The sequence below is a fragment of the Girardinichthys multiradiatus genome, chromosome 12 (genome assembly GCF_021462225.1).
Source record: "Girardinichthys multiradiatus isolate DD_20200921_A chromosome 12, DD_fGirMul_XY1, whole genome shotgun sequence".
In the NCBI taxonomy this organism is placed as follows: domain Eukaryota; kingdom Metazoa; phylum Chordata; class Actinopteri; order Cyprinodontiformes; family Goodeidae; genus Girardinichthys; species Girardinichthys multiradiatus.
Window position 1 is genome coordinate 50,424,617 of NC_061805.1, and position 23,244 is coordinate 50,447,860.

The following is a 23,244-nucleotide window of genomic DNA, read 5'->3' on the forward strand; positions in this document are numbered from 1 at the left end:
GAGGAAAAATATTGGGACAAAGAGATTGAAGATCTGAGGCTCGGAGCTAAATTTGGTGTTTAAAGGCTGAGCAGGAGGTCGGTTAAAGTAAATGGGACTTTTTAAAAGCTGCTCGTATGAACAGAAATGTAAACAGATATTTTTCTTTTTTAAAGAAGGAATAAAGGAGACCAGGCCCCAGCGCAGCCAAAAAAGGAAACTTCTGCAGGATTTAATGTCTGGAAATGAACTGAAATCAGTTTGTCTCAACAGTTTTAAATCAGAGTAATGATGTAAATATCTAATTTATTTGGACGTTGGACAAAGAGAAGTTTATGGGATACTTTAAAATGTGGTTCTGTGAGAATCTACCAGCAGTCAGTATCTTTCCTGCAGTTGGAGGAGAATCAGGAACTAGTTCCTACATTTCAATAATTACTTATTTTAACAGATGATCTGGTGGCGCCGCTTCGTTCCGCACAACTAGATCATCTGGAGGAACTTCTCAGGTCTCTGTAGACCTCTGACCTCCTGATTCTCGCTAGAAGCTTTAATTACCAGCATAGAAAAAGTAAATCCAGCTTTAACTCTGAGATGAGCTCACAAAGGTCAGAGTTGCTCTGCTGTTGAGCCTCTAGTTATCTACTCTGTAGAAAACGATGAATGATGATGACCGTGTGATGAAGACGAGTCGGACCTCTGTTCTTCCCAGGTGCCACACATCTGGTCCTTTACTGAGAACCGATTTAAAAACTAAACTAAAATAGTTTGTTTCTTTTTCTGAAATGAACTTTGTAACCAGCAGGCTGGATTAGTTTCTGGACTGATCCAAACCTAAACCCAAACATTATAGACTGTAGAACTTTGTACCATCAGGTCCGTCAGCTGCACCACTCCAAAGATCTAATAATGAGTTAAATCAGAGGTTGGTTCTGTTACTCGCAGCCGTTTCACCTTTTGTTTTGTGTCAACTGTTGTCATTAGTCCGTTTCTGACGGTTTCCACTCTGTGGGTCAGATTCTGACCCGGGGAGCTCCGGGTAAAGTCTACATAACGCTCAGGTTTTCTGTTGGCCTGAAAATTAAGATAAGAGGACAACGATATTCAAGTTGTAAGGAAAGAAATGGTGAAAAGCTCAAACATTTTGAATGAATGCTCTAATTGAGCTCAGGGCAGCTGCTGTGTTTTTAAGGTCGGAGGTCATCTGTAAAACCAGGTCAGGCGTGCTGCCATTCCTTTAATTTACTGTGATTTCAGCTGCAGCAGGAATCATTAAAAAGGTCTTCATGTTCCAGGCAGTGGTGGACAACTTCTCCTGAAATCCCACAGGGGGCGCTGTGCTCTGCTTCATGTGAGTGGAACTTAGTGGAAGCATCTGAATCCGTCCCCTGAAGCCCAACCTGGATGGTTCTCAGCTCATTGACCTCCACAGGTTTCTAGTTGGCCCCGGGGTCATTTATGGCCCTTGGAAGGATCTTCTGACCCCGGCTGAATGATGAAGGTCCGGTGGGCCTGAAGAGGTTGATCCACATCCACCGTTTTAAAGGTTTTTACCAAGAAATTAAAAATCTGCCTGAAAGGAAAACTTTACGTAAAACACAAAATATTTGTTTCTTTTATTCATTATTCTGCTTTTACTTGGGCCCACATGGCTAAACACAACAAGAATGACCCAGATCCAGTTCTGGTTGCTCAGCAACAGAATTTCAACCCAAAAACGTATCAAACTAGTTGCTTTTATTTCAATAAAGCATTTAGACAAAACCATTATCATTGGATCCAGTTTCTTCAACCATCAGACTGGATTTTATTCATCAGTAGCTGCAGAGGAGTGGACATGCAGGACCGGGACCAGAACCGGGATCGGGAATCAAACCTGGGACAGCTGCGCTGCCACTGGTCGACTCGGGTTCTTTCCAGAACACCTCTGGTTTAAAAACTTTCATTAGGTTTATCTGCTGATGGTCTGGACCAGGTGTGAACACTTAACCAGGTTACTGGCTTGGTTCTGGTTAACAGTGGTGACAAACGCTGAGATCTGGTCCGCTGGAGGAGAAGTTTGGTTTTCAGATGACTTTCTTTGTTTCGATCTGGTCATAAATGTTGCTGTGCTCCGTATCTCAGCTGGAGGTCTGTTGTGGGTCAGAAATCTGCCTTAGGTTCTGAGTTTTAGGAACTTTTTCTCTCGGCCCAACGAGCACTCGGTATCACCTCGTCCGGATTGTTCCGGGGTTCGGGCTCTGGTTGTCCTTGGCAGCTGCCGGCAGATAAAATGTTTGGTCTGTTTGTTTTTCTTGTAATTATCCTTAAAACAGCCTGTAATACCGGCTGCAAATGGTCCACAAAGAACCGGGCCTGAGTCAACACTCCGCTGTGGGTGTGTTTTCAGAGAAGTGCTGCTCAGCCGTGTGAGAATCAGAGGTTCTGTGTGTGTGAAGAGAAAATGTTGGTTTTCCCATCTACACTGGGCCAGCTGTAGTTCTGCTGTGTTTCACCAGAACCTGTGGACAGAATCCAGCCTTTCCGGGCCCGTTCCCAGCCGCTACTCGGCTGCTCCGGGTTTCCAACCTCCGTCAGACGAGCGGCTGACAGATGGTGACGACTGTTCTGTCCCGTCCCGTTGAAGCTGCTTCATGAAGAGATCGTTGATGTTTTTGGACCCTGGAGGACCGGCCATCTGAAGATCTTCAGTCTGTTCTGAACGGGTTTTAATATCGGGTCTGATTATCTGATTAATCGTTGCACACAGAAAGCTGCAGTTTAATCCACTAAATCAGTTTGTCTGGAGATGGAGCCAGGACAACTTTCTGGTTGGTTCTCAGCCTGTTGAAAGGAGTCGAACCCAAAGAGGTCCAATTTCTGATGGGTTGCAGGATCACCGTCCTCCATTACCGAACCAGAACCAGACATGAAAATCAGAAATCTCCTCAGGAACTGAATCTGATGATAAACAGATTTTATTCTAAGTAAGGAAAAAATGTTTTTAATTCTTCTAAGAATTTTGGGACCATTTTAATCGCTGAGCTTCGGACCGATCCTGCAGAACTTTGACTTCTTCGTTGTGATGCAATCAGACCCAAACGTTGGTTATTCTGTGCAGAAATCAGTCATCGTGACAGTAATTATGTTCATTAATTCATTGACTCCAGTAGGAAGAATTATGTAATTTTAGCCAAACAAAAAATCTTAAAATGTTGAGATTGATTATTGAATTAATATTAATAAAGTAGATGATTAACAAATAAATGAGTTATTCTAAATACACAGACGGTGTCTGTTTAAAGAGAATATGGGGACAAAAGGCTTGGGTTTCTGGGTCATTTCTGCTGGTATTTGGTACCGGGTTCCTTCATTTCGTTGCCATGAATGAACTATTTAGTTCCTGCGTTCTTAAGCTTTTATTCTCAGTAAATTATTTTTATTAAATGATCACGATGTTCATATTTCATTTTTTTTAATTTAACTGATGCATCAAACCCAGCTTCTACTGGTCGGAAGCAGAAGGTCCGTTTAGGGCTCGTAATGACTTAAAAAATAATCCTAAAGTAATAATAAAAATAAACCCAAATCTGCAGGTTTTCACGGTTCTGAATAGCTCTGTTCATCAGTCGGTACTGATGCCAGAATCTCTGCTGTGTTTTATCGGACCCTGGCGCAGGACGGGATGTGACTTCATTTCCTGGTTTTAACTCTTATCGGGTTCGGCTGCTGTTTAGAAGGTGTCCCGTTCACTTGTTGCAGTTACCTTTTTATGTTTGGTACCGTTTGCTGGACCATAACTTGTTGCAGTCAGATGGTCCCGCAGGTTCTGGACCTCACTGTGAAAACCTTTGTTTTTGTAGTTGGAGCCGTGGGAGGAGCAGACAAAGCTCCGACACCAGATCAGTATTTTCCTTCCCCCCTCAGGCGGCTCCTCTGATTTATGAGTGAGCAGACTGACCTCAGATCAGCGGTTCTGGTAAATCTGGCCGAGCAGCTGAGAGAAATATGACTTCGGGACATTTTTATGAAGTTTTCTGTCTGCTCTCACAGCGATGCTGTTGGTCTCGGTGTGGATTCTGTTTCTCAGGGAGGTTTTATAAAAATGTAAAAGCAGATGAATTCATCATGGAGCTGCTCTCTGCGCTCTAATGTAGGAAAAACAGTCTAAAGCTGAGGTCAGAGGTTTGTTTTCAAATGATTTTAGTTCAGATGTGAAGAGTTCAGAGCTGAACTCCAGTTGAGAAAGTTGGACCGTGAATGAGACCATCTGTAGGTGAGCCTGACACATTTCAGACGTGACGGCGCTAACTTTGTGTTTTCTGCACCCAGAGGGAGCAGGAGAACGCCATGGCTCGTCTAAAGAAGCAGCAGGCGGAGCTGGAGGCCATGAGGCTGCGTTACCTAGCAACGGAGGAGAAGGAGGCGGTGCGGCAGGACCGACAGGAGCTGGATGACATCAGGAACGAACTGAACAGGTAACGAGACCCGAGAAACTTCCCTCCAGTTTACCTCCAGCACCTTATCAACGCCTTGATGAAGAAAACGATGCTGTCACTTTAAGGCTGATGGAGGCAGTGATGTGGCTGTCTGGTCCAGTTCAGGTGTGTATGTGAATGTAAAGGAACAGTTTGGTTCTGTTCAGAGGTCATGAGCAGGTCAATCTCTAAGCAGCCGTAGTTCTCAGGTTTAATGGACCTGAATCTGATGATATGATGGGAATAAACTGGATGAATTTGAATGAATCATTTACAACAGAGAGCAGCGTAGGTCGTTGGCTCTGGTTGGACTCCTAGTTGTTCAAAGTCCACCACGCTCAGGTCCAAGTTGGATTTTTAAAACGGTAGACAGATGTTGGGCCATAATAAGAACATTCATATAAACAAAGATTGTGCAACAAGTTAAATCTGTTACCTGTGTGAGAAAAACACAGGTAACTAGAACTGAACATGGCCGTTTGAGATCATAGATCTTCACTTTATTCTTGGCTTCAGTCTCTCCGCTGTAAACCTAAAGCTTCATCAGACTGAAGGTAAGATACTTGCTACTCATGAGGTTTCGATAGAACAACCATCCTCAGGTACTTTCATCGTTTTTATACGAGCAACACGTTTTTCCAGTCATTCCTAAATAAAGGAAATGGCAGCAGGATTTACTGCCAGTTTGTGGAGTTTTAGAGCAGAACTGTCTGATTTTATTATGAACCCATCAGGGAATGATGATGGTCCTCAGGCAGAATATTTCTAGTTCTCGGGTTCAGAGCTGAAAATATTAGTCAGTTAATCAGAGAAGCTGATAAAACAGTTTGTTTGACAGAACATCTGAAGGTTTTGTGTTTTCACACCTCAGAAGTGTTGAAAATGACTGAATCAGGTTTTACTTTTTGTTCAACCCCCTCCCCAGGTTGAAAAAGCAGGAAGAAGAGCGATTTGGCCCCGCCCCTGCAGAGCCAGACTCCGCCCCCAGCCTGAACCTAAACGAGAGCGCTGAGGAACATCTGAGCCGCCTGCTGGAGGAGCGAGACACGCTGCTGAGGACCGGAGTTTACACGCATGAAGACCGGATCATTGCTGAGCTCAACAGACAGATACAGGAAGCCATGAGGGACAGAAAGCCCTGACAGCTGCTGCAGTGGCCAATCAGCTGCAGGTTAACTGGACCCATAAACTGAGCCGGATTCAACTCTGTTCCCTTAAAGCTGCACAGAAATAAAACTTTGATTTGTAGGTTTTTAGTGTCTGAAGGTAAAATGAGGAACATCAGCAGGAGGTCAGGTTGAGAAGAGCTGGTGGACCGTACACAGCTGGACTCAACGGTTCTGATCAAAGAACCACAGCAGTCCTGTGGGAATAAATCCTGTTAATAACTCGGCTGATTTTGGATCAGTTGGAACCGAGATTCTCTGAATATGCAGCAAGAACTTGAGAAGAACCAGAACTGCATGTGGTTCTGTCTAGTTGTTGGGTCGGTTAAACAAATGAGTTCAGCTTAAAGAGCGAAGGTAGCAGAAATATTTTAGCACCAGGTTTAGAGCTGAACAACCACCACCGTCCTGATTATGAAATCTGAAGCGTCTACAAATAATAAATCAGCCGAGTTATGAACAGAATCTGTTCCTACAGCTGGATGGACGCCAACGTGCCTTAATGCTCAGATCGTAACGCCCCAAACGAGATGAATCCAGACCCGTTCAACCGTATTTATTAACGGTTCATCTAATGATGCAGATCTGTTCCATGTTGTGTTTTTTCCTTCATCGTTTCCGGCTGCAGGGATCGTCGTTCTCACACCAACACATCGATGCTGAGTCAAAGCATCGCAGGATTAGATTTAGTTTTTATTCGGAACCAAAATATTTCCTGAGATTATTCATGAACCTCAGGTCCTCTGAGCTGGTTTAGCGCGTTACATTAAGAGTTGATTTAGAAACCGATCGTGACTCGTTTTTTTAATTAGATAAAAGGTGAAGAAATAATTGATGTAATTAGTTACTGTTAAGATCTTCCGTGATGGAAGAGTTGATTCCTGACAGCAGGTGGCGCTGCAGCGTCTTAAGATTTTATTTATAGTGTCGGATCTTTGTGTTTGTTTGGAATAAATTATTTTTATGTATTTTATGTATTTTACTCATCTTTATTTAAATCTTAATTTAAAGTGAAAAATTGTTTTAAAAAACTGAGCATCTTTAACCTGATCTGAATTAAAACTCCAGAAAAATTCATTTTCTTTGCAGCAGCAGAATCACTTCAGTCTATTGTTATAAATGTGTCGCTGAAGTAATGAAAAGGGACTAAAAACGAGAACGGAGCGAGCTGGGCTGTAAAAACCAGTCTGAGGACACGCGTCAACATGCTAACACACATACTGACACTAAACAGACATCTGCGACTCTTCGTCGACCGAGGAAGACGCAGCAGATGATGAAGGCAGGAAGAGAAATGTGACGTCACAGTTTGAGATGGAATCTCTGATTTTTACCTGAACGTCTAGTTGGTAAAACTCAGCAACAGGAGGTCGGTTCTGCTGCTGCTGGAGACGGATCAAGGTTTTCAGACAGAGAAGCTGCTCAGATCTGCTTCGTTCAGACATTCATCAGAGTTTATGAACAGAATCAACCTTTATGTTTACGGTTGAAGCTTTGACCACGGAACAAATATCTGATCTGATCGGATCTCTCAGTGGAAAGTTACGTTTTCATGCTTTAATAAAAACCTTATAACATCATCTGATCCAGAACTAAACGCTGTGATTAAAGGACCACCTCCATTGAAGGAGCCACAGGTACAAAGGAAAGACATCCTGGTAGGAAGATCTGAAGCCATCCCCAAACTACCTGACATCCACCTTCTGCAGAGAGAACATTTATAAGACGGGTGACGATCTTCCCAGGAGTGGACATCCCAGCAACTTCACCCAAGGGTCCCATCTCAGACTCTACAGGCCTCTAAAGGTTAAAGGTCATGACTAGAAAAAGACTGATCAAGTACGTCTGTTTAGAAGAGCTGGAAGAAGAGCTTTTCTTTCTGAAAACAAAATGGCAGCCTGAGTTTAAATCTGCCTACGAACTAGACTTCTGGAACAATTTCCTCTGGACATGTTTGGACAGGATCCACAGTGGTGGAGGGGGTGATGATTTGGGCCTGACATGCAGCTACAGAATCATCAGAACAATGAGCCCATAACCAGCAGCAAATCTACAACAGAATGACCGAAAAAAAAAAACCACAGCTCTGCAATGGCCTAGCTAAAGTCCAGATCCCAACCTCAGAGGGGAGAGCAGAAACCTTAATAAACTAAAGTAATGTTGGTGAGAAAAATGGACCGGAACCCTCCACAACGACTGAGTCGGAACCACTGCTGAAGGAGGTTCTAGAAGCTGTTGGATCATGCAGTGTACTTACAGGTACATCTAACAAATATTGCATAGAAGTGCAAAATTCTTTTCCAGTCATCTCAGAAAGTGAAAGTCATCTTATATAGAACCACAACACATAGAGTGATCTATGCCAAGCCTTTGTGTCTTGAAATGTCGATGATTATGGCTTACAGGGTAAGAAAGCACAAAAGTCAGAAAATTACAATACTGAAAATGTCCATTAATGGACACTCATGGTGTCAGCACCCTAATCAGCTGATAAACTCAAAACACCTGCAAAGGTTTCCTGAGGCTCTAAACCACAGGTGTCAAACTCCATTCCTCATCCTGCAACATTTGGATGTATCTTCACATCTGAATCACATAATTAGGTCATTAGACTATGACCTCTGTAGAACCTGAGTGCATGAGAAGGTGATCCAGTCCTGTGGTTCTGGTGTGTTGCTGGGACACATCAAAAAGTTGCAGGACACCGGCCCTCCAGGACTGGAGCTTCACACCCTGCTTTAAATGGTCCCTCACTCTGGGTCAGTAGGACACAGTCATGGGGAGCCTGCTGACAGGACACCCTTCACAAGGAGGGAAAGCCACAAAAGGTCATTGCTGAAGAAGCTGGTTGTTCACAGGTTCTGTATCAAAGCATATTAACAGGAAATTGAGTGGAGGGAAGAAGTGTGGTAGGAAAAGGTGTACCAGCAACAGAGAGAACTGCAGCCTTGAGAAGACTGTCAAATGATACCCATTCAAGAATTTGGGGATAGCTTCACAAGAAATGGACTGAGGCTGGAGTCGGTGCATCGACAGCCACCACACACAGATGGATACTAGACACGGGCTACAAACGTTGCACTCCTTGTGTCAAGCCACTCCTGAACCACAGACAATGTCAGAAGTGTCTTACCTGAGCTGAGGAGAAAAGGAACTGGACTGTTGCGCAATAGTCCAAAGTCCTGTTTTCAAAGTAAAGTAAATTCCTTTGGAGATCAAGGTCCCAGAGTCTGGAGGAAGAGTGGAGAGGCACAGAATCCACGTTGAAGTCCAGTGTGAAGTTTCCACGGTCTGTGATGGTTTGTGGTGCCATGTCATCTGCTGGTTCTGGTCCACTGGGTTTTCTGAAGTCCACAGTCAACGCAGGCATCTACCAGGACATTTTAGATCACTTCATGCTTAATTCTGCTGACATGCTTTATGGAGATGCTGATTTCATTTTCCAGCAGGACTTAGTACCGGTCCACACTGAAAAAGGTACCAAAAGCTGGTCCAATGACCCTGGTCTTATTGTGCTTGAGTGTCCAGCAAACTCACCTGACCAGAACCCCATAGAGAACCTCTGGTGTATTGTCAAGAAGATGAGACACCAGACCCAACAGGGCAGATGACCTGAAGGCTGCTATCAAACCAACTTGGGCTTTCATCACACCTCAGCAGAACCACAGGCTATTGCCTCTATGCCACGTTGCAAAATATTGGTCTAATAATTATTTTAATAATCGATTAATTGGTCGATTATTTTTTTGATTAATTGATGAATCAGACAAAAAATACATTTTCAATTTCCACCTCGTCCTCGTTGTCTTCCGCTTATCCAGGACCGGGTCGCGGGGGCAGCAGACTCAGCAGAGACACCCAGACGTCCCTCTCCCCAGACACCTCCTCCAGTTCCTCCAGGGGGAGCCCAAGGTGTTCCCAGGCCAGCCGAGAGACATAGTCCCTCCATCGTGTCCTGGGCCGTCCCCTGGGCCTCCTCCCGGTGGGACGTGCCTGGAACACCTCCCGAGGAAGGCGTCCAAGAGGCATCCGGTATAGATGCCCGAGCCACCTCAACTGGCTCCTCTCGATGTGGAGGAGCAGCAGCTCTACTCCGAGCTCCTCCCGGATGGCCGAGCTCCTCACCCTATCTCTAAGGGAGTGCCCGGCCACCCTACGGAGGAAGCTCATTTCAGCCGCTTGTATCCGGGATCTCGTTCTTTCGGTCATGACCCAAAGTTCATGGCCATAGGTGAGGGTAGGAACGTAGACCGACCGGTAAATTGAGAGCTTTGCTTTTCAGCTCAGTTCTCTCTTCACCACAACGGACCGGCACAGCGCCCCCATTACTGTGGCAGCCGCACCGATCCGTCTGTCGATCTCCCGCTCCATTCTTCCCTCACTCGTGAACAAGACCCCGAGATACTTAAACTCCTCCACTTGAGGCAGGACCTCCCCTCCAACCTGAAGAACCATTTTCTGGTCAAGAACCATGGCCTCGGAGGAGCTGATCTTCATCCCCTTCATCAGACAAAATAAAACATTTTCAATTTCCACCTCTTTATTCCAAAATAGAACATTTGGAATGACAGCAAATAAGCACAAAAACAGGTTGCTGCACATACATAAATACACAGCCTGGCCAAAAAATGTCGCCACCTGGATTTAACTAAGCAGATAGGTACAAGCCTCCCATTGGAGAATTACTGCATGGGCGATTATATTTCAGCTGGAAACAAGTTATTTAACCCCAACTGGTGCAATGAGTTGCTTCTCGTTTCTTAACCAAAAAGACACATCCTGTGGTCGTGGAAAAGATGTCCGTCTGTTTCAGAAGGGTCAAATCATTGGCATGCATCAAGCAGAGAAAACATCTAAGGAGATTGCAGAAACTACCAAAACTGGGTTAAGAACTGTCCAACGCATTATTAAAAACTGGAAGGATAGTGGGGACCCATCATCTTTAAAGAAGAAATGTGGCCTGAAAAAAATACTGAATGATTGAGATCGGCGATCACTTAAACGTTTGGTGAAATCAAATCCAAGAAAAACAAGAGTAGAACTCCAGGTTATGTTTAATAGTGAAAGTAAGAGCATTTCCACACACACAATGTGAAGGGACTCAAAGGATTGGGACTGAACAGCTGTAGAGCCTCAAGAAAACCACTAATGTTGTGATTATGAATCTGGGAATATAATTTAATATTTAATATTAATATTTAAATATTTTATGAAATAATATTCCGGTCTGTTAAGGATTGTCCTGTGAATACCAGCCCAGTAAGGCGATGGTATTAGGACAGAATAGAAAGGTGTGAGATGAGCTCTGACATTATTGAACAGCATAAACTCTGCACATATATGGAATAAATTCACACAATTTCTTAAAATACAAGAATTTATGAACAAAAATAAGTCAACTCAAAGTCAAATATATTTCAATCAACAAACTCTTTACTTTGCTAAAACAATCCAACTAAACTACCAAGCAGAATTAAAGAATAATGACAACTAATGGGCTATGTACAATATAAACAAGTTGATTAAAGATGATTAGAAATTATGACCAAAAAGAGTGATGCAACATTACCATGCAATGTTTATGTCTGAGAACCAAGGATTATCTTGAAGAATCTGGAAATGAAGTTAAGTTAGTTTTAGAACCAACTTAGACAATAATCAGCAACGTTTAGACAACCATTCACAATGCAAGATCAGGTAATATATTATTTTAATAAAATAATGTTTTAAATAATGATTTGATTAATAAAACCAACCTCCTGGATGACTATTTCTCAACGGTTTCTAATTAGCAGCCTTTATTTATTGAAATAATATTTAAAGAAATATTAAGGGAATATTTTGGAAAAGAGACATATCTTTCTGGAGAAATGGGCCTTAATAGTGTTTACTTAGTTATCAAATTTAGTAAAATGATGTTAGGGACACATTATTTACTGGATTGAAAACTAACAACCTTTCTGGGTAAATGATCTTTAGTAGCAAGCATGTGTTCTTAGCTGTTAGCAGTTAAAGCTAACAAAAGAAGCTGATAGCTTAGCACCAGAATCAAACACACACCTTTAAAATACCAGGGTTAATAAAAGGGTTAAAAAGCATAAGCGCGGACGGCGCGTTATGATCAATCTTCTGTTTAAAATCACTCTTTAAATAAAGTTTGTTTTATCTTTAAAAACCCACAAACAAAGAACACAACCTGAGCACATGTGCTGCAGATATTCTGCTAGCACCAAGATAGCTGAGTCCAACACAAACAAAACCAAACTTCATAAAATGAGAAACGTTTAGATCCTTTCAATCTAAATCCTTCTCTATTATTCTGCCCAAACCCTAACTTCTTATGAACGTGTTGAGGAGTTGTCCGGGCGACGACGAAGTTTGAAGAAACGTCCACAGTCTTTAAACGGTTAGCTTCCAGCTAACCTCCGTAGCTCTGGCTGGAAGACGGCTCGTGTCCGCTGACCAACTGCACGTTACCACGGGATGCGGCTCCTGTTGTCGTCCTCTCGGACTCGGCTTGTAGAGCAGGAGATTCTCTGCAGCACAGTTTGCTTCTGCAGGCCTCAGAGACAAAGAGCCATGCTTATACCTTAATTTCCTCTCTTTATGAATGAAATCACTGGGTACACAAACAGTGATTCACTCATACTTAACTTTGCATATGATCGCGTGATCTTATGACACTCTTGGATCCAGTTTGAAGAGTTTGTGTTTTTGCCAGCAAAGAGACATCTCACTGGCCAGCCTCGCACAGAGTCCGGATGGTAGAGAAAGACTTGTGGGGAAAGTGGGGGTTTTATGTGGACAGTGGCATCATGGGAAGTTCGCAGTTACCCCAATTCCTAAGTTATGCCGGATGTAGGTTAATGCAATTTATTTTGAAAGTTCCAGAAATATCCATACCGCATTTCCTGTTGTAACTCATGACTGTGGGTCCCAACACTAATCAGTGAGGCCAACTGGAAAAAAGGCTTCAGTTTGCTAAGGAGCATAAATATTGGACTCTGGAGCAATGGAAGAAGGTCATATGGTCCAATGAGTCCAGATTGACCCTGTTCCAGAGTGATGGGCGCATCAGGGTAAATGGAGAAGCAGGTGAAGTGTTGCACCCATCATACCTGGTTGCCTACTGTACAAGCCTGTGAAGCCTTTATTTGGAGTTATATTATGTTGTTTAAGTGTTCCCTTTATTTTTTTGAGCATTGTATATTATATGAAACCAAATAATAATCGATGAATCCGTTCCAGGTGCCGTTTTATCGCCGTGGTGCTCCGCGTTATATCACTTTTGCAAAGCTTTAATGTTACGCATATTTTAATTTTATGAAGCATGAAGTGCTCCCACACTTTTGAGGATTTGGGTCGAAGATTACACTCACTGTTTCTGCATTTTGGTTTAGTGATAAAATGAATCATAAATGAGATGCTGTTTATCTGATTATTATATTCTGTTTAACTTACTGAGAACTTTGGTACTGAATGCAGAAAACAAATGATTATAGATGTTTAAGTATTAGTTCCATAAAATTACATTAAACTGTCATTTTCAGTTGGATCATGTTTATACTCATAATCAGTGGGAATTTTATATTTTATAGACTTATTTAAACGAACAAATATCAGATCTGTTGCTCAACTCTAGGTTTGATTCTCTCATAAAAGAGAATTAATTATTGGAGCTAAAACTAAAACGTTTTGATCAAATCATACGTGGTCTTACCTCGGTGCCCTGCAGCTGTGGAGGTTTCATCACATGTAATGAATCACTGATGTTCTTCATATCTTCACTTCTCTGAGAGCTTGAAGAACATTTCCCTCTAAAATCAGTTAAAAGCAGGAAACAGCCTTGAATTCAAACTCAGAAGCAGGTTTTTTACTTTTCAAGACTTCTTAACCCTGGTTATATTAAATCTGGTTGCCTGAAATAAAGTTCAGCTGTTGTACTCATTTGAACCCTTTAGCTAAAGCAATAGTTTGAAAATAGTTAGAAAGCTTACAAAGAATCAGAAGGATCTCAGTGTATAAAGGTGTCAGTCAGGAGAAGTGTATAAAAAAGTTTCACAGTGTTGTATTCACACCTCAGCAGAGAGGACAGTCATTAAAAATTTAGGGAAATATGAGACAACAGTAACATTACATACCTGTAAAGGTAGCCAAAATTATATAAAAAAGACAAGATGCACCTACATCATTTCCAACATGGACTGGTTGTGTTCTACATCCAATAATCATCTCCTTGGGTTGCCAAACTGAACCCCTTTCTTCCAAAGACCTCCAGTGTGGAGAAAATCTGCCAAAACCTTGTAGGACAACGTGTTTATGATCTGGTAAAAACCAAAGATGAACTTTTTGGCCACCATGGTGGTGTCTGCATCCTGTTCTGAGGTCGTTTTCCTTCAGGCTGAACCGGGTTTTTGTTTTAATCAAGGCGGATAAAATTATAAACCTGCCAAATACCTGTCAGATTGGACCCAAACCTTGAAGGTGTCTGCTAGGAGATGGATTTTACTGGTCAGCACCACAGGAAGCCCAAACATACACCCAAAGTCACATATGAAAGACTTAATGAGACAAAACTGATTTGTTGGGTTGTCATTTGAACCGTTCAAAATAAACATCAGATTTTATGTTGAAATCATTTTTTATGATCTGATTTACCCAGGTATTTAAGCAGAAGTCTGAGTACAACTGTTAATCCATGATCTTTATATCATTCAAAAGGTTATTAATGCTTTAATCAAATTAATTTTCACCAAAGGCCTCTAGAAATGTTAATTAACTTAATAAAATGTTTCATAAATCGGAAATTATGTTTTAAAGAATCTGTAAGCAGTGCAGGTTTGATCCGGTCTGTAATATTCGATATTTTATATTTTTACCTGGATCAAAGGTCATTGAAACTCATTAAAACAGTGGAATATCCCTTTATTAAAACTGCTAATCAGAAGCTAGCTTAGTAGGCTAAAGCTAGCTAATGCTAATGCTAAAGCTAGCTAGCTAAAGCTTGAGACGTTAAAATGTTTTGATTCACCGTCAGAAAACATCTCTCGGTCTAACACAGAAACTCTAAAGTACAAACTAAACGTACATCAGTTCAAACCTTTACGGACTTACCGTGTTTACGGCGGTTCGTGGCGCTGCGCAGAGGCGTTGATTACCGGTCCAACTGACACCTGAGGACGCTTCATGTTTATAGTTGGTTCGGTCCGCCGTGGAGGGGGGCTGAAAACGGAGGATCCGTTTCCTCCACGATTAACAAGGAGATCCGTCTAGTAAAATATAAGATAATGGCTAAAATGTTGTGAATACATCCCGGGTATTGTGGACGTTTTACCGATGAGAGGCCTCGGTTCGTTAGTGGGGTCAAAGGGTTAACCCCCACCCCGGTTTCATCTGTAAACACCGACCAAATGCTACATTTAAATGTAGATAATCATGTTTCTTTGAGTCATTTATATTCAGCTGGAAGGATTTATATGTTTCTAAATGTAAATCTTAAAAAAATAAAAAAGAACAATATTTATTGCAGAGCTCTTGGCTAATTGCAGGGACAATTTGGTTGCCTTATTTACAAAAAGTCCTTCAAAATATTGGACTATTTACGTGGAGTAAAGACATTAATTTAGTCCAGAAACATGACTGTTGGGTTAATTGGTCTCCATAATTGACCTTTGGGTATGAGTGTGTGTGTTCAGGTTGTACCTGCCTCTCAACCCAATGACTGCTGGAGTCACACAGTGGGAACCTGAATGAAACAAATAAAAATATGTCTCCACTGAGAGCAAAGTGGAACCAAAGTCCGATTCCTTTGGGTCACAAACGTGGCAAATAAAGCTGATTCTGATTCTTGTTAACAAATCTACAAAAACTGATAATCTGTGGTTTTGACAGATTTTCTCACAGCTCAACTTTCCCACTTCGTTTCTCCTCAAACGTGTTTCCAATTAGACCCGAACAGCTAAAAACCTTCCCTCATTTCATGTCTGATTGGTTTTGAAAGTGTGACCGGTCGTCTGCTAAATATCCCCACACCCAGCAGGAAGCTGCACCAAAACCAAACCATTAAAACCATTAAACCCATTAAACACTCAGACACAGCTGTGCTGCTGAACTCCTGGTTTCCAGTTTCTTCTGGTTCTGTTCTCATTATTAAACACTCTTCTGAACATCATTAAAACAGAAAATATTTTCTATAAACATGTGCCTGTTTGGAAATGTGGTTTTAGAGTCAAAACTCAGAAAAAGAATCAAACATGACGACATGTAGAATAAATCTTATTTAATACAAATGAGCAAACATCAGGAGGGTTTTATGTAACACAGGACAGAGTGAAGCCTTTACAGACCGCTTCCATCACTCACAGGATTCTTTACTGATGTTTTACCGGTAAGAACTTCATAAAACCTCATTTCAAACAAATCTGAACCAACCGTTTGAGGGTGTGCTGTGTTGTTAGTGCATCTTTTTTATTTATTCTGCATGTAGGCCTAACAGTTCAGTTTTGGTCTCATCTTCTCCTACATGACCTTATTGTTTAATATTTGTCCAGTGAACAGATTTTCCTATTTGAGCTGTGGATCTCTGCAGCTCCTCCAGAGTTACCATGGCTGCCAGTTGCTTCATCCCCTCTCCATGTTTAGATGATGGATTGAACAGACCTCTGTGAGATGTTCAAAGCTTGGCAAATTGTTGTAGAACCTAACCCTGCGTTAAACTTCTCCAGGACCTTCTCCCTGACCTGTCTGCTGTGATCCTAGGTCTCCATGATGTTGGTTGTTTCTCTAAAGTTCTCTGAGGCCTTCACAAGTTAGCTGCGTTGTTACTCAGATTAAAATACACAGCTAGATACTCAGCGTGGTCACTTCTGAATGCAATCAGCTGCACTGGATGCTGTAAACCATGTAATTTGTGAGGAGCTGCATTGTTAGAGCAGAAAGCGAGTGCAGAAGCTGGAGCGGCTGTCATCAGGCAGTTCCTGGAGCATCCAACAGTTAAAGCAGCAAAGCTCAGCAGATACAAAGAACGGCGTCAACTGAGAAAATCTTCATCTTTTGTGAATGTTTTATATAATTTCACGTTAGCTCATAAATCCATTAGTCTTGTTATTTTCTGTCTTCATGTTTTTTCTATTTGAACTTGTTCAAACAAATGAAACTCAACAGTTTTCCTCCTCCGTCAGCAGTTCCTCTCAGTCTGTTTTCCTTCTCTCACACTAACTGCTCCCAATTAAAACTATCGCTGCTATAATCTCATTACATGAAACCTAATCTCAGCTCCTTTAAATAGAAGGAAAAACTCATGAAACTTGTGGCTGTGTGATCATTTGTTTGGGCTGTGGGTTCCGATCCGGTTCTCACAGTGAAAAAACAGCGGTGATTGATGTCTGAACGCTCCGACCGTGTTTGTTTTGGGGAATTTTTTTGAATCCTCGCAGGAATCAGACGGGAAAGTGGAAAAATCCAGCCTGCAGACGGACGGAGCCGGGGTCGGAGGCTGCGGGGCTCCGTGTGGCCCAGATTGTTAGCAGTAATTTAAGGCAGCTGGTCCACAGGAACACGACCTCCTGTGATTAAAGGAAAAATAACGTTTAAACTGTGGTGAGAACATTTTGATGCCTAAAAATCTCTGTGGCCTCAGAAATAGATATTTCATAAAAGCTGAATTTTATCATCCTAACCAGCCTTTTATGCTACATCTTGCATAATGTTGGCTTTGTTGCAAACCTGCAGCCTGGCTGGGAAATTTTAAAGAATTTTGTCTTTATTCATTTATTTTGGTCAAGATCTTCATTCGTCTACAACTATTTTGTACCTTCTGCACTTTTTTTCATGCCCTGAAAATCACCAAATTTGCATATATACATAAAATATTTAACCTGGCCAAAACATATACTGCATGTTTTGTATGTATATATATATATATATATATATATATATATATATATACAAAAAACAGTTTTCTACTAAAACAGAAACTTAAATCACTAACGCTGGCACCTAAGGGGTTAAAAATCCATAAAAGTCACAAATGTTTGTCGTGTTCGGTGAAAACTGATGTTAATTATTGCCTTTAGAAGAACAAATAAAAAAAAATGAAAAAATGATAATATTAATACGTTTATCTTCTACATATATTTCTGTGTCCAAAACATCCAGCTGGAGAAATGAAGGGATCAAACTGCTGCTTTCATTTCTCGGATAATTTTGTATGTTTGATTTTACATTTTTAATTTTCATTTTTAAAATGAGATCATTAATATTATCTTCAGTTATCTTTTTAGTTACATGTTGTACGTTTTTTAACTTCTATTTTTGAGAAGTGAATATGTGCTGAAGTTGAACATCTATGAACTGTTAAAAGTTTAATTACAACAATAAATGTTTGACTCTAATAAATCGTTTTATTCCATAAACGATTGATCAAACAGATAAACAGCACCAAGTTAAAGAGAATATTCCCAACATGATTTGGTCCAGATGCAGACCGGAGCGAGTATTCCAGGCAGTTACCGAATCATCCGACGGTCCGATGAAGAAGAGAGTGAAGGTGGAGAGGATGGGTGCTGGTGGAGCATAGCTGTCTGCATGGAGGGTGGTGTACAGAGGTCACAGTGACCCGATGCTGGAACCAGATCGTATGAGGACAGCTAGACACGTTCTAAAGGTTCGGGTCGTCCAGGCCAATCGCACCAAGAAACAACTGTCATACTGTGGGCCAAGCATTACAGAACCTCCTGATGCCTGCTGCGGTCATCTGAGCCCAGCACCGTGGTACTGACTGGTGCCAGGTTCAGCTGACATCAACAGCAGAGCAGAGAGCTGCTGTAACCAGGAGACAGACTCCGTCTCAGGTTCTGTGAAGAACAGAACCACGTGCATCAACACAGCGTAGAGAAACACGGAGGTTATCCAGGCATCATGGTCTGGGAAGCCATAACATCTGACTTCAGGTCAGCTCTGGTAGAACATCGGTGGATCCAGAACACCTCCTGAGACAGCACCCGGGACGACCTGGGACCGCCTTTGAGACCGACACTTGTCCACATATGACCAGTGTCTCTGGACTGCCTGAATAATGTCAAAGGTCACCTTGAGTCCAGCAGGTTCCTCCATCTTTCAGTCACTGAAGATGTGAGCATCAGTCTGCTGGATCAACACCTCCAGTTCTCTCAGCTGTGGCCTGACGATGCAGAAGAAGCAGCAAACACTGCTGAGCACCACATGGCTGTAGGTATCCAGGCCTGCAGAAGGTACCGCAGGACTGGCAGCTTCCTTTCTTTTCCACCACTATGGTTATCAGTTTGTTTGTTAGTTTGTGCAAAAACTCTGGAAAATATGTGGAAGTCATCAAGAAGAAACACCAGAGTGTGACCGATCTGAACGCTCACCTGAGACGTCTTCATAAATCCCTGGAAAATTATTCATCAGCAAGAATCAGTAAGTCTGAGCATCCCTGAACTTAAAAAGATGAATCTGCAAATCAGCACAAAAACGTTGATCTAACAGACGAGGGTAAAAAAAAAAAGAATAAATCTAGTAAAAACAATATTTTATTCTTTTAAGAAGATCTTACAAGTTAATAACTGGGTTCTAGAGTCAAACAACAGAACTTTTTACATTTACGTTCCTTCTCAACACAGCGAGTTTAATAGAAGCCAACTTGTTCACATCCACTGCCCAGACGTGACTGGAAACAGAAGTCACTATCATTAAAGGCAGGGACTACTTTGAGTCATTTAGTGAGAATAAATGTGGCGTTCCTCAAGGCTATATTCTCGGGAAACATCTATTCAGCATCTATAAGTTCCTCCTAGCTCAGAATAAAGAGTAAAACTACACCTGTTATCATGCGTATGCTGACATGACGGCTTTATCCTGCAGTTAGCAGATGAGCTCAGCTGCTCGCAGTCACTGAATGAGTTCATAGTATCACTGAGTGGATGACTTGGTTTCTACGCTCCTCAGCTCTGGTTTCTCTGTGTATTCATCAACTCTGAGCAGCTCCTTTTATAAGTTCGGTGCCTCTTTATTTTTATGTATCAGGGACATTTTCTTGTATTTTTTACTTTTGCTGTGAAGCAGGTTGAACTACCTGGTGTCTGAGTGGTGCCGTACAAATAAAGATGGAAAATTAAACGGAAGGAAAAACTCAGAGCACTGCAGATAAGAATCAAAAGTGGATTTCCGTTTTATTTCCAATGGAACAGTTATTTTGATTTCAGACGTCATTCTGTACATTTGTTATAAAAAAAACGGGGGAACATCATGCAGACCGGATCAGATCCAAACAGTTTTAACTCATCTGTCCAGCTGACAGGAAGCAGCGTGGATCTGTGTGTTTTCCCTTTAAAACACAGCATATTAAACACGTAAATGTTTTAACAATCATGTGTTGGTTTGGAAGGACCTGCTGCCATCAGAACTGGAACGGAAACTGATCCAGACCGAGTTGTTCATGTCTGACTTCAGATCCTCCCGTCTTCTGGACCCAATCAGCCGGAAACAGAGAGCGAATCTGCTCCAGATGATTCTCTCCTCCACTGATTCATCATAAAAAAATCCCAAACTGCTTTAAAGAAAGAGATGCTTCACTCAGGAACCAAATGGTTCCACTTAAAAAACAAACTCTAGAAGTTTAAAACGGTTCTTGGAGAGTTAGCTTCCTGCCGCACACTGATTTAAATGATTGGGTCATAAACCGGCTCCAGTAGAACTTGACTGAATTCTGAAGACGTGATCCTGAGGACCAGGATTTGGGTTTAGAACAAACTGAAGTAAAACATAAAATCCTTTCTGATTCTTCCTCTTTTTGCATCACTTTGATGCTTTTGGGAATTTCAGGTTGGAGCTTCTAGGAGGAAACGTCCAAACGTTTTGTCAGAGACACAAATGGTTCTGATCCGGTTTCTGTGCTGCCAATTCAGACCGGATAGATCCGGATCCATTCATTACAAAGAGCTTCATTAGATTAAAAAGGTCAACAGAACCACATTTTCACTATTTCGATCCAGAATGATCAGAGAACTTCATTCCACCATAAGTGGACCTGTGAAGGAGTCCAGCTGAAACACCTCCATCAATCTTTATTACAACAGAGGAGCAGATGGTGGACAGTTTGGTCTTCTGGGGTAAAAATGGTTGCCTCCAAAGGAAAGCATGCAGCGATTAGCGAATGGAAAACTGCAGATAAGAGAATATCAGCGAAGAAGTCTAGGACTACCCCAGGGAGCGCAATGCAGAACTATGTTGCCACCAGTGCAGAGCTTGTTCATCACCAGCAGCATATGGGTGTCTGTGGTGAAGGTCTTTGGACAAACCATGAAGGACAAACTAAAACTCTGCAGGAAGAACATGAATGTAGAGCAGGAGCGATTGTTTGGGACATTGGGAGAAGAAAAGGTGAGAGCCACCTTGAGTCCTGAACCCCACGGAGAACCTGTGGTTGGTTCTCAAAAAGCAGGAGAAACAGAAGCTGACCGTGAGATCAACTCCAAGTGCTAAGAAGACAGGGAGGAGTCACCATCAGTCAGGTTTTGGTCTGGAAGTCCATCTGCAGCAAATCAGGAAGGAAACCATGACTTACGAGAACGTTCAGATGTTTTTGAATAAAAGCTTCTGAAAGTGATCAGACGTTTGAATTTTTCTTCTGTGAAAATAGAAACAAAATGTTGAAGCCATGAAGCAACATTAGTGTAACTGCAGCAACTTTTGGCCATGACTGAAACAGCTGATGACCTGTTGGCAGGAAAATGTTTTTCTTTATTCTTTATTCAGTAAAAACGTTGCGTTTGTTACATCAGGTGAAAGAAAACAGCAGCTGAGGTTAAAACCTTCCTGTCCTGCAGTGAAACATCTCTTTAAGTTACTTTATTCCATGTTTGGGTTGGAAAGGAGCAGCTTTTCAACTCTCAGGCACAGAAAGCATTTGTGGCGTTCATGTAAAGACCGTGCTTGTTCCCTCACTGGTTTTATTCAAAATGTTTCATCATGATTATTTACACATGTGAGGAAAAATGGAGTCAAACACGTTCTTAGAGAGGAGAGGAGGTTTGAAAGCCTAAAACATTCAGAGTCGTGTGTCTTCAGATGATCAGAGATTATAAAACATGAAGTAAAAAACGAGGATTAAAGTCATGCTATGTTAGCCGCATATCCAACACTGGGATTATTTCTAGGAGAAATCCCTTCAGATTTCTCCTCTTTACATTTAACAACATCAGAGCTGCAGAAATTAACTTAACATCTGGAACTAAAAGTGCTCGCAGCATAAATGAGCCAGAAGATAAATATAATATGTTTTACTCTTTAGTTCTTTTTCTACAATGAACTCACCGCTTTCTGTGTTTCTGAAGTTAAACTAGTTCTGTTCTGCTTGCTTTGGTTCTGAACGTCTTTGGTAAAATCAGCCCGATAAAGCTACAGGAAGACAATCACTCTGATTTTATTTGACATTTCTTCGTGTCTTTGCCCCAGTTTCTGCTAAGTTTCTTTGGAAGAAAGCATGTTGGTATTCCCAAAGGTCTCCACTAAATATCTGCGTCCAGGAAGCTTCTTCTGTTGGGAAGTTCTGTCTCTGTTGGGAAAAAAGGATCTTTGGTTTGGTTGAATCTAGGTTTCAGACACCTGAATCTGTCTGTGCTTGCAGCAGAAGTTCGGCTGTACAAACGGATCCGGGTTGGTTAACGGCTCAATCCTAGTTTCTCTCAGATTAGATGAGTAATTATTCCAACGTCACCGAATGAAAGTCTCTGAAATCCAGGACTGGGAATGCTGCAGGTTTTCCGGCTGACGCCAAGGAGGAAAGACAGATGTCTTCAGAGTTACTGAAGAGACTCTGAGGAGTGCAGACGTTGGCTTAGTGGGGATGGATGGACGTGCTGTCAGTCAGTTCAAGGTCAGAGGTTAATCCACCTCGATGGACTCGGTGCTTTCGTTCACAGGTTTGCACTCGTTGGGGAGTCGCTGATGGCGGCTGAGCTGAGTGGCCTGCGTGAAGCTGCGGTCGCAGCGCTCGCACCTGACGGACAAACAAAGCGAGACACACAGAGGACAGATCACTACGAGAGCTCGAGACGAGCCCAGAATTCACCCCATGGACCCGAGAGGTCCAGTTCGTCTATTGCAGGGACGTTAAAGGAGCTACAGATAAAATCTCAGGACCCACATTAGAGAATTTTATTTAAAACAGCAAGAAAGAGTTTTTAATGTCAAAACATTCAAACAGAAATATGAGCATAAATGAATTTATCAGACTATTAAGGAGAATAAATTCAGTTCAATTCAGTTTTATTTATATAGCGCCAATTCACAACATGTCGTCTCAAGGTTCTTCACAACAGTCAGGTTCATACATTTCAATTAATCGTAATCATTGAACAGTTCAGTCAGATTCAAGTTATTTATTCAAATTGGATAAAAAGTTTTTCTGTCAGCAGATTGCATCCAGTCAGTGACTTGTAGCATTCACTCCTCCTGGATGAGCATGAAAGCAACATCAATAACAATCAATGAAACGAAACTTTAAAGGCCTTCAGTAAAGAGAATAAAAATCTAAATCAGTGTGAAGATGAGCAGAAATCAGTAAATGGACTGAACTTATGTAGCGTTTTTCCAGTCATACAGACCACTCAAAGCACTTTACA

At 41.8% G+C, this 23,244-nt stretch overlaps 2 protein-coding genes and 1 long non-coding RNA gene across 8 annotated transcripts in view; 1 reads left to right on the plus strand and 2 right to left on the minus strand.

Moving 5' to 3' along the window:
* LOC124878198 (centrosomal protein of 120 kDa) overlaps window positions 1–6,565 on the plus strand; it is a 23,845-nt gene extending 17,280 nt beyond the window's left edge. For 2 of the 3 annotated variants that reach the window (XM_047382040.1, XM_047382042.1), the window contains exons 19-20: window positions 4,291–4,436; window positions 5,362–6,565. In XM_047382040.1, coding sequence (XP_047237996.1) covers window positions 4,291–4,436; window positions 5,362–5,578 — 363 coding nt within the window. In that variant the 3' untranslated portion in view covers window positions 5,579–6,565. Of the gene's footprint in view, window positions 1–4,290; window positions 4,437–5,361 lie in introns of those variants that run through there. The other variant, XR_007040679.1, reaches the window with a different exon arrangement.
* On the minus strand, window positions 1,455–14,969 carry LOC124878199. Its single transcript, XR_007040680.1, has 3 exons — window positions 14,717–14,969; window positions 13,323–13,419; window positions 1,455–1,552 (listed from the first exon to the last, which is right to left on the minus strand). It is a non-coding gene; the product is annotated as an uncharacterized LOC124878199 (long non-coding RNA).
* Window positions 14,970–15,883: 914 nt separating this feature from the next.
* The window catches only part of prdm6 (PR domain containing 6), a 113,658-nt gene continuing 106,297 nt past the window's right edge, over window positions 15,884–23,244 (minus strand). For 3 of the 4 annotated variants that reach the window (XM_047380366.1, XM_047380364.1, XM_047380363.1), the window contains exon 9: window positions 21,341–22,619. Coding sequence is in view for 3 of the 4 variants with exons in the window: in XM_047380364.1 (XP_047236320.1) it covers window positions 22,505–22,619 (115 nt within the window). In the remaining variant the exon portion in view is untranslated. Of the gene's footprint in view, window positions 17,167–21,340; window positions 22,620–23,244 lie in introns of those variants that run through there. The other variant, XM_047380365.1, reaches the window with a different exon arrangement.